Genomic DNA, 9,069 nt, shown 5'->3' on the forward strand with positions numbered 1-9,069 from the left:
GCAACCGTCCACACAGCACCAATACACAGCACATTTACCCTTTCCTAAACGCAGTGCTTACCCCTCTTTTACTCCCAGCTGAGGCAGTGCAGCTTGCTCAGCTCAACTACTAACCCCCCATGCTGAGGCCTCAGAGGGGTAATGCAATTGCACTCTGCCTTCCAAGTGTGCCTGGAGAATGGCCGTGAGGCTCCTTCTGCAACCCGCCCTGGCCAGGCTGCTGCCGGCCCCCTGCAGCTCCTGAGCCCCCAGGCAAGGCAACACCCCCGGGAACGAGGGCACGGAGGGGGCCGGGGCAAGACCGGGACAAGACGGGGGATGCTCGGCCGACTCCAAGGGCTCCTGGCAGCACAGCCCTGGCTCCCCGCCCAGGCTGAGGCTCCCCGCAGCGATGCTGCCGTTCGCTCCCAGTGCCCTTGAGCTGCCGGTGGCTGCAGCTGCACCTGAGGGTGCCGGCGCTGCCCGCAACCCCCCCACACCCCGCCCCAGCACCGCCCGGCGCTGCTGCCCCCCGCCGCTTACCGCTCCGCCGTGTCCCGCTCGTCGATGCCGTATTTCTTCAGTCTCTGCCGCACCTGACCCAGGTCGCCACGGGCGGCCGCACGGTGCAGCTTGCCCAGGTCCTTCAGCCGGAGCTCGTAGGCACCGGTGGGGAAGGGCTTGGCGGAGCTGCCGGACGCTGCCGGCCGCCCCTTCTTCTTCCTCCAGAACCTGAAAAACCTCTTCATCCCGCGGCACGGTCCCGCCTCAGCGAAGCGACGGCGGGAGGCAGCCGGTGGGCCGGGGCAGGGACGGGGGATCGGGGGGCCCCGGGGCAGGAACGGGGGATCGGGGGGGCCCCGGGGCAGGGACGGGGGATGGGGGGATCGGGGGGCCCCGGGGCAGGGACGGGGGATCGGGGGGCCCCGGGGCAGGGACGGGGGATCGGGGGGCCCCGGGGCAGGGACGGGGGATCGGGGGACCCCCGGGGCAGGGACGGGGGATCGGGGGATCGGGGGGCCCCCGGGGCAGGGACGGGGGATGGGGGGGATCGGGGGGCCCCGGGGCAGGGACGGGGGATCGGGGGGCCCCGGGGCAGGGACGGGGGATCGGGGGGCCCCGGGGCAGGGACGGGGGATCGGGGGGCCCCCGGGGCAGGGACGGGGGATCGGGGGGCCCCCGGGGCAGGGGGATCGGGGCTCCGGGCAGCGGCCCGGTACGGCTGTCTACAGAGCGAACCACCAGAGGGCGGGAAGCCGAGCGCACAGGCTGCTCCTCAGCGCGGCAGCGGCGGACAGCGCCTCCCTCAGCGGCGAGCGCGGCGGTTAAACGGCCGGCGGGCTCTGCTGGCGGGGGCGGGGTCTGCTCCGGCGCGTGTCCAGCGCGAGTCCAGCGCGAGTGACGTCACTTCCTGCCCCGCGGTGCCCGGCCGCGGCGCTGCCGAGCGGGGCCGGGGGCAGCGAGAGGCTCGGCGGGTGGCGGCGGCGCTGCGCCCCCCGCAGAGCACTCGGGCCGCTGTCGGGAAGCCCGGGGGGGTGCCGGCGTACCGGGCAGCAGCAGCTCCCCGCTGGCCCCGGCGGGGCCCGCGCTGCGAGCACGCTGGGGGGCTCGGTCTAGTTGGTTTTAAAAGAAAATGGCTCAAACTGGGAAAGCGCTTGTCGTTCAGGGCAAGGGCATCTCGTCAGGGAGTTATGGCCAAAACAGCTCTGCGAGCAATTCGCCTCCTAGTTTGTTGAGCAGTCCTGCTTGTGTGCCATCGTTAGCCCTGGGCAAATGGATGCCAAAGGAACGAACAGCAAGGGTTAATATAGCGGGAGGGGGGCTGGGGGGGGGCTGTAGGCATCATCTAGTTACCTGCCTTGCCAGGACAGGGTCAGAAAGTTACTTTCCAGTAAATGTGGCTGAGCTGGCACTGCCACAAAAGAACACAAACGCGCACTGAGGGTATGGAAACGTGGTCCAGAAATCAAAAGACAGGTCATGCCTTTGGTATAGATTAGGAGGATGGTTCCCAACTTTTGTACTGCTGCGGTGATGCCGCTAGGTAGTTCAGCGTGGTGAAACCTTATTATAAGTACCATAAGGTTTTGGGGTGATGTCACAGTCCAGTATACCCTAGATGGTTTGACTGATGGAACACCTTGCCAGCACACTACTTCCTCTTAGAAACTGTCTCTTGCCAATGAGTTTGTGAAAAACAGAGAGATGGGAAAGAAATCCTAAATCAGAGAGAGGGACACACTTCACTGTGATTAGCGCTGAAAATATTGATTACAACAGGACAGGAATCTGGTACCACTTTTTAGGGAGAAGATTCAGCCCTTTGAAATACCTTCTTTTTCTTCATTGCTAATAATGGTACAGCTCCTAAAACCTTCATTTTCCTTTCTGGAATGAGCCTTCACAGCTTTATCAAGCCTGTTCACTCTGGCAGTGTTCTCCCGACCAAAGTGGCTGATGTACAGTCACTTTCCTTAGCTGATCCTCAATGTATTAGCAGCGATCTGTTATTGTAGACGTGATCTCTAGAAGGAAAAGCTATAATAAATAATAATAATAATTTTAAAAAGACAGAAAAAAGACTTTTGTTGAAAACACAGCCAAGTAAATTCAGGTTGCAAAACCTGAATTGTATGAGTTTTGGGAAATGGCTATGAGCAGCAGCCATTTCAAGAGCACTTCTGTAATCAGTCTGACCATTTAATGGGGGAATGGAGAGCAAAATGCACTTTTTAATTGGGTGTATTTGTTTTCTTCCAAACATTAGAAGAAAGGCAGGAATTTATATACAAGGTGGCAATACAGAGTAAACACAATCCATCTCTGTGCTCTTTCCAGGAGGAAGTATTTCTTCTCCAGTCCTTTTCCAAGTGCACGCATGCTCAGCCACAAAAACTTGGGTTTTTTACAGGTCACTCCCCAGCCAAGACCAGGAGACCCTACAGTTCCTGTGCAATGTCAAATGTTTCAGAATGGTATTAAACCCCCCTGTGATTACCCAGTTTTAGTTGGTAGGGACTTTGGTAGCTGGCTGGGCTGAAATTCAGTTTCAGGCTTGGAAGGTAAGAGAGTGCTGATGGGTCCTGTGGATATAGTGTTATGGGCACAACAGGAACTGTTTGTTTATTATTAGACAGAAAGGATGCAAAATTAAAAACTAGAATCTATTACGCAGAGCAACCTCAGAACCACTTCTGGGAACTCTACTTCTGGGTCTCCATGACAAGGGAAAGACGGACTGAGTCAGCTACTAGTAAGCAACAAGTTACAGGGTTTTTTCCGCATCACCTCACACTGCATCGTGCCCTGGGAAGCAAAGACACCATTCCGAAAAGCAAACCCCCACCTGCCTCCTGCTCAACTCGTGCCTGAGACAGGCTTCAGGGGGTGACCTTGGGCAAGGCCAACTGCACAGAGTTGTTCCGAGTGATGGTGGCGTTACTCCCCTCTCTTCCGAGAGGGAATGCATCCGTCGGAGCCCGACGATGCTGCCACGGCCTCAAGCTGCAGCCAGGCCTGTGCTGGGCCTTCACTGCTCTCAGCCCTGGCCCTCACCCATGGACGTGACGTCCCAGTAGGACTGCAGACCTGCCCATCCCTATGGACCGGCCTGGTGATCTGCACTCTTGGAGGACTCTGCTTACTGTCCCCAGAACTGTCCCCAGAACTGTCCCCAGAACTCTTCTGCTCTTCTTGGTGAGGGCCTGTGGGGCTGATCCCTGGCCTGTGTGGTCACAGACCCTGCCAGCCTTGCTGTGGCTCTTGCTTTGCCCTTCCTCTGCAGGACAGCCTACCCCTGATGCGCCCTCGCAGATACTGCTGTGTACGTAACACTTCCATCTTTACCCCTAAGAGCTACATCAGTATTACAGTCGCCTACTACTGTGACCATAGAAGGAACATCAAAAACCAGCCAAATAATTTCAGAAATACAGCCAAGAAAAAAGTAGTCAAAATCAACAACATGAAAAGAAGTATAAAGAAAGAATAAAGGTTACAAAAGAAAAACCACCACAATAACCCAAACAAAATAAAGCTCACCTTTGTTCTTAATCTGCCAATTTCATTGACCATTTTCTTCACTTCTCCCTGCAAATTAAGCTGGGACAGTCCCCCTCTCGCCTCATACACCCTTAGTTCCTTCGTAGCTCTGCTCAGCAGCCTCTTCAACCTGCACAGCAAACTAGTCATGAAAACAATGAAGCAAAAAGAAACAAAACTGGACTTTTTCACATACTCTCATGTAAACAGCACAGACACAGCTTGCTTTATCTTTAATGTACTTGACGCACCAGGAATTACCAGGAAAAAACAGTATTCCTGTGCCACATACACTTGGAGAGTCCAGATTTCACCTGAAAAGAGGAATGAAAGACTCCCTTTTTCCCAGGAGAACTGCAGGGCAACCTGCATCTGCAGTTGTTTTGGCAGCTATTGAAAACCAGGGGCTGGTGTACAGAAGTACCTTGCAAGAACTAACACGAGGCTGGCATCTGCTCACAGTTAGGTACACCTATTTTTACACTAAAGTTTAATAAAACATGACTCCTACGCAGGGATACCTCTTCACCACGCTAAAAAGCCGTACCTCTTACAGTCTTTCTGCAGATCGAGGTTTCTTTTCATTACTTGGGCCAGACGTAGTTCAACTGGGCGTTTCAACTCTACCAGCTTCTTCACTTCCTTTCTTTCACTCTCGCACTTTCAAAAGAGAAAAGAAAGATATATCACGCACACAGAGCACAGGAAAAATACCTACGTACAGTCTGTGCATCTAGCGCTCTCCACAGAGAAGCTGCTGGACATCTCTATCCGTTAGCCACGTTCCACAGAATGCCATGGGACGGAATTCCCGAGGCTATTCCATCCATCACTTCAGGTTTCACATCAAACAGACCAATATGTAACTACAGAAACAGATGCCCTCGCCTGAAGCAAAGGCCATCCTCTTCTAGACATAACAGGTGGAAAAGATGCTGGAGAACACTTTTGGCAGTGCCTCTGCTCATAGTAGGGATTATGTAGGTATGCACTTCATGGGAGAACATCAATCCATCCAAAGCTTTCATGGGATCTTCCACCAACCAGCAGGCAGGGGCTTGTGGAGGAATCTGATCTTTTGGAGTTCTTCAACATTTTATTCCCCTCGGCCATTACCTCCACCTCTTCTGTGTGGGCATTTACTTAGCCACATGATGGTTTTCCTCCTCTTGGTGTTTTCTCAGCCACACCAGAGGAGAGCTGGCAGCTGTTTTGACTTTGTTCTTCCATTTTCCCTCTACAGAAAAGGAGAAAAGGGGAAGGCTGCCCCTTGGCAACTGGCAGGCGCTGCTTGTTTCCCAAGCACTCGTTCATTTACCCAGCATTCCTTCAGTATGTTTTTCTGCAAGGCTTTTAAGCTCCCGCTACGCTGAAAACATACAGCAGCTCCTCCATACACGCACTGGAAACATAAACCTGCCTAGAAACCAAGGGGTCAGAAGATGACCACACAAAATCCAAGGAAGAACTGGGAACTGTGGCCTTGCTCGATGTGCTCAACTGATAGCAAACCACACTGGGAACTCTTCCCAACAGAGCCACTCCAGAACTTACACAAAGATACCCATCTAGCTTTTATTTGCTTCCTCCGTGACCCCCAAACGATAAGGTACTCGCAGCCTGAATGGCAGGGATAACAGAAAGCAATGATATGTAAGAACCTGACCAGAAGGTGCATGTGGTTCTCCTGGGTATTGCCTCGGTGCCCGGAGAATTTTCTGGGCTCACCTGTTGCAACAGTTCAGCCTTCTCCTCGTCCAGCTGAGCAACGCGCTCTTCAAGGTGGGATCTTGACTTCAAGTGCTCCTCCCACGTGCTGTGCAAGTCCTTGGATGTCAGAGCCAGCATGTTCTGCTTCTGCGTCTGTGAAGGCAACAGTGGCAGAAGAAAAAGTAAGGTGGCCGGAAAAGACAAGAGCGCAGGAGAATGCAGTAACTTACACAGAAACAGGCCTAAGCTCTCCTCCACCCATCCAAGACCTATGGCCAAGGTTGATGTGGAGTGTAAAACACACCTTAGGAACCATAACCAAGAACAGCAGCTGGAGCTGGTGGGAAGAAGGAATACTCTAGAAGCGACAGGATGAGGTTACAACTTTGGGGGATAAGATGACATGCACACACACACAAAATCACCCTACAGCTTTCCTGCAAAGCTCCTCTGGTTCCCTCTATACTTCAGTTTTCGTAAGAACACTGCAAAAGGTGGTGCAAAAGGACAACATTCGCTCCTACTTTCAACAGCTACACTCAGATTTATTCATATAGTTACAGACATTAAGTACCTTAGTTTTCAACTTTCTTTCCAACTCCTTTTGCAAGCGCAGCTTGTCTCTCTCCAGGTCACTGTGGTAGCGTGTAGTAACTTCAAGTGAAGCTTCTGGCATAGATTGCTTTTTAGGTGCATCAGCAAGCTCCTGCTGCAGTTGTCCAAACATGCCCTAATGAAACAGTTAAATTAGCATGAAGAAAGTTCTAAGAACATGAAATACGCCTTTAACTTATTTTATTATACAATTAGACCTGTCTAGATTGAACCCAAAAGTATGAAATTTTGCCTGCCAGCAGCAGGCATCTGCATGGATGATGACCTCTCGTCATCTTTCTCAGCTGAGAACCTTTGACTATCAGCAGCTGTTCACGAGGATTTCTGTTTCCTAACACATAAAAAAGGCTCAGGTATCGTTCTTCCTTGAACAATACACAGGAACACACTGCAATCAGGTATTTTTTTCCTGACAAAACCCAAAGAAATCTGTTGTGATCTAAGAGCCACAGTTTGACTGCAAATATTACTCTGGTGACTGAAGGCAGGACTTTGTGTTAGATTGTTCTTTCTTCTGTTTCTTCACTATACAAATACAATTAAATGAATACAAATATCTGAAAGCTCCTTTGAGATACACTTTAAGGGTATGTTGAATCACATCCTCTTGTAGTCTTCTTACTCAGCTCGTTTTAGAAGTACTGATAGATTAGGTTTACAAAAATCTGCATAGCTCATATATATATATAGCTATATACATATACACACACTCTCTCACATGATCTTCAAAAGGAACCCATTATTTTGGTAGTAAGAATACAAAGCAAGTCACAGTTTACAATGATTGACAGTACTGCTGGAGTGTGGCTACACATCATAAAAGGGAAAGCTTAAGGTCACCGTCTGACATGAACTTTGAGGAACAGGTAGGCCCCTCAGAACCCTCAAAACACATACAGAAATCAACAGCTGGACATTACTAATACTCTTCAATCTTGATAGCAGCTTACAGAGAACCTATTTTTTCCCCTCTATAGAAGCTTCATATAAATCTATCCCCAACCACTTCACTTCTCTGTACCTTCATTTCTCAGCCCTCGTGTATTGGATGGTTCCTCCTTTTATACCACTCTCATTCATGTCATCAGTGCAATACTTACATCAACACCATCAAATACTTAAGACTATTCTATAGGGCATAACATGGACTAAGGAAAATAGATGAAAAAAAGTTCTAGAGAAGAATCACCTTTCTTGATCAAAGCTTAGACTTGGATACCTTTTTTCTGTTCTCTGCTTAGATCTGAGGACTAATATCCCCGTTGCCAAAACTTTCCGCAATTCCGAGAGGAACATAACAAACCAGAACAAATCAGTATTCTTTGGTCCCATGCATATAACTTACACCGGATACATTGTAGGAACAAACTAATTTCAAGAATGGACAAACTTTAAATTGTTCTTTCTACGCATATACTTTACCTGTCTTTCTACTACGTCAGTCTCATATTTAAAGACTTGTTCCCTTAAATCAGTGCACTTGGCATTTAAATCCTTGTTTCGCTCTTCTATTAGATAAACTTGCTTTTCTGTATCAGCTCTAAGTTTGCTGAAAATGTCATTAAAACAGTGCTGCACATAATCCACTATTTTTTCTTTCATGATCCTCTTGTTCTGCATCTCTTCCCATTGCTGATGGAGTAAAAAGGTTTTCACTCTGGAGCTGGGCCAATCGCTCCTGCAAGGACTCCTGTTTTATTACAGGTTTGCTTACTGGATCTTTCTCAAGTTGTCAAGCATGATCACATTCCTTTGCCCGACACTGGCCTTGACTTAATTCTTTTTTGCCATTTCTAAAAGCAAAGCTTTTTCTCTGAGCATTTGCTTCAACTGGTGAAGCTCATTTTCTAGCCTATTAGCTTTGCTTTTAGCTTTACACAGCTGCAGAGACAAGCTCTTGTTGGTTTCTTGCACGCCAGAGAGGTCACGATGGAGCTCGACTTGCAAGCAAAGGCATTCATCACGTTCTCTGTGAAATCTTCGTTCAGCATTGCTTTTTGATGACAAATGAAGTTCAAGTTCTTGAACTGCAGCGTTCAGGGAGGAACGAAATGATTCAATTTCTGTCTCTAGTCTGTCTTTGCTTTTGTTTGTCTGCTCAAGTTTGGAAGTCAGCACTGCAGATTCTGTCTTTAGTAAGTCCAGCTCCGTGTTGAACTGAAAAAACATTTGTCTTAACGCTTCCTTGTTCAGTTTAAGTTCCTTTTTGAGAGCTTCATTTTTTTCTTTCAAGGTCTCATTTTCCTTTAAATATTTTCCTTCTTCCTCCTGGTGCCTAAGTCTTACTTGAGTGAGTTCTAGCCTTAGCATAGCAATCTCATCTTGTAGTAACTGATTCTTGTACAACAGATCCTGTTCTCTGTCAGTGCTGGATTCCTGAAGGACAGGGAACATGAATAAAGAGCCAATTGGGAAATGAATCTACAAAAAACCTGCAGCAATAAACTGCATTTTAACATTTCTAGTACTAAAGCATGACTTCAAAGATGAAGTTTCAGGCAATAAGCTACTCTGTGAACCCATGCACATGTACAACGTACGTACACAACGGAAGTGCAACATATCCTTAAAACCTAAATGAACATCCCAAATATACAGTTACGTTTTTTTCCCCCCTTAAACCAGCAACCAAAGCTTTTAAAATGACAGCGCTTTCTTGTATGTGCATGCCTTTATAATACTGCCTTTAAGGTTGAATTAGTTGTGCTACAGATCTGGTAAACA

General features: G+C 49.1%; 1 protein-coding gene across 3 annotated transcripts; it reads right to left on the bottom strand.

Annotated features, from left to right (window-relative positions):
- Positions 1-2,000: 2,000 nt before the first annotated feature.
- Positions 2,001-6,717, bottom strand: LOC308057519 (ankyrin repeat domain-containing protein 26-like). Of its 3 annotated transcripts, XM_080411600.1 has the most exons (5): positions 6,305-6,717; positions 5,749-5,883; positions 4,575-4,680; positions 4,021-4,162; positions 2,001-2,504 (listed from the first exon to the last, which is right to left on the bottom strand). In XM_080411600.1, the coding sequence occupies exons 1-4, from the start codon at positions 6,455-6,457 to the stop codon at positions 4,146-4,148; spliced, it is 411 nt and encodes a 136-aa protein (XP_080267726.1). In that variant the 5' UTR covers positions 6,458-6,717; the 3' UTR covers positions 2,001-2,504; positions 4,021-4,145. The 3 variants fall into 3 exon arrangements, with proteins under 3 accessions (XP_080267726.1, XP_080267728.1, XP_080267727.1); XM_080411602.1 differs by lacking the exon at positions 4,575-4,680 and having other exon boundaries at positions 4,021-4,150; XM_080411601.1 differs by lacking the exon at positions 4,575-4,680.
- Between the last annotated feature and the right edge of the window lie 2,352 nt (positions 6,718-9,069).

The sequence above is a fragment of the Falco punctatus genome (genome assembly GCF_963210335.1).
Source record: "Falco punctatus genome assembly, contig: scaffold_22, whole genome shotgun sequence".
Taxonomy (NCBI): domain Eukaryota; kingdom Metazoa; phylum Chordata; class Aves; order Falconiformes; family Falconidae; genus Falco; species Falco punctatus.

What these genes read in the sequence shown, in the direction of transcription:
- LOC308057519 (XM_080411600.1), bottom strand. Translation starts at nt 6,457, where the DNA reads ATGTTTGGACAACTGCAGCAGGAGCTTGCTGATGCACCTAAAAAGCAA. An exon ending in AAAGAAAGTTGAAAACTAAG is followed by an intron (nt 5,884 to 6,304) that starts GTACTTAATGTC and finishes TTGCCTTCACAG; the next exon opens with ACGCAGAAGCAGAACATGCT. An exon ending in AGGCTGAACTGTTGCAACAG is followed by an intron (nt 4,681 to 5,748) that starts GTGAGCCCAGAA and finishes CTCTTTTGAAAG; the next exon opens with TGCGAGAGTGAAAGAAAGGA.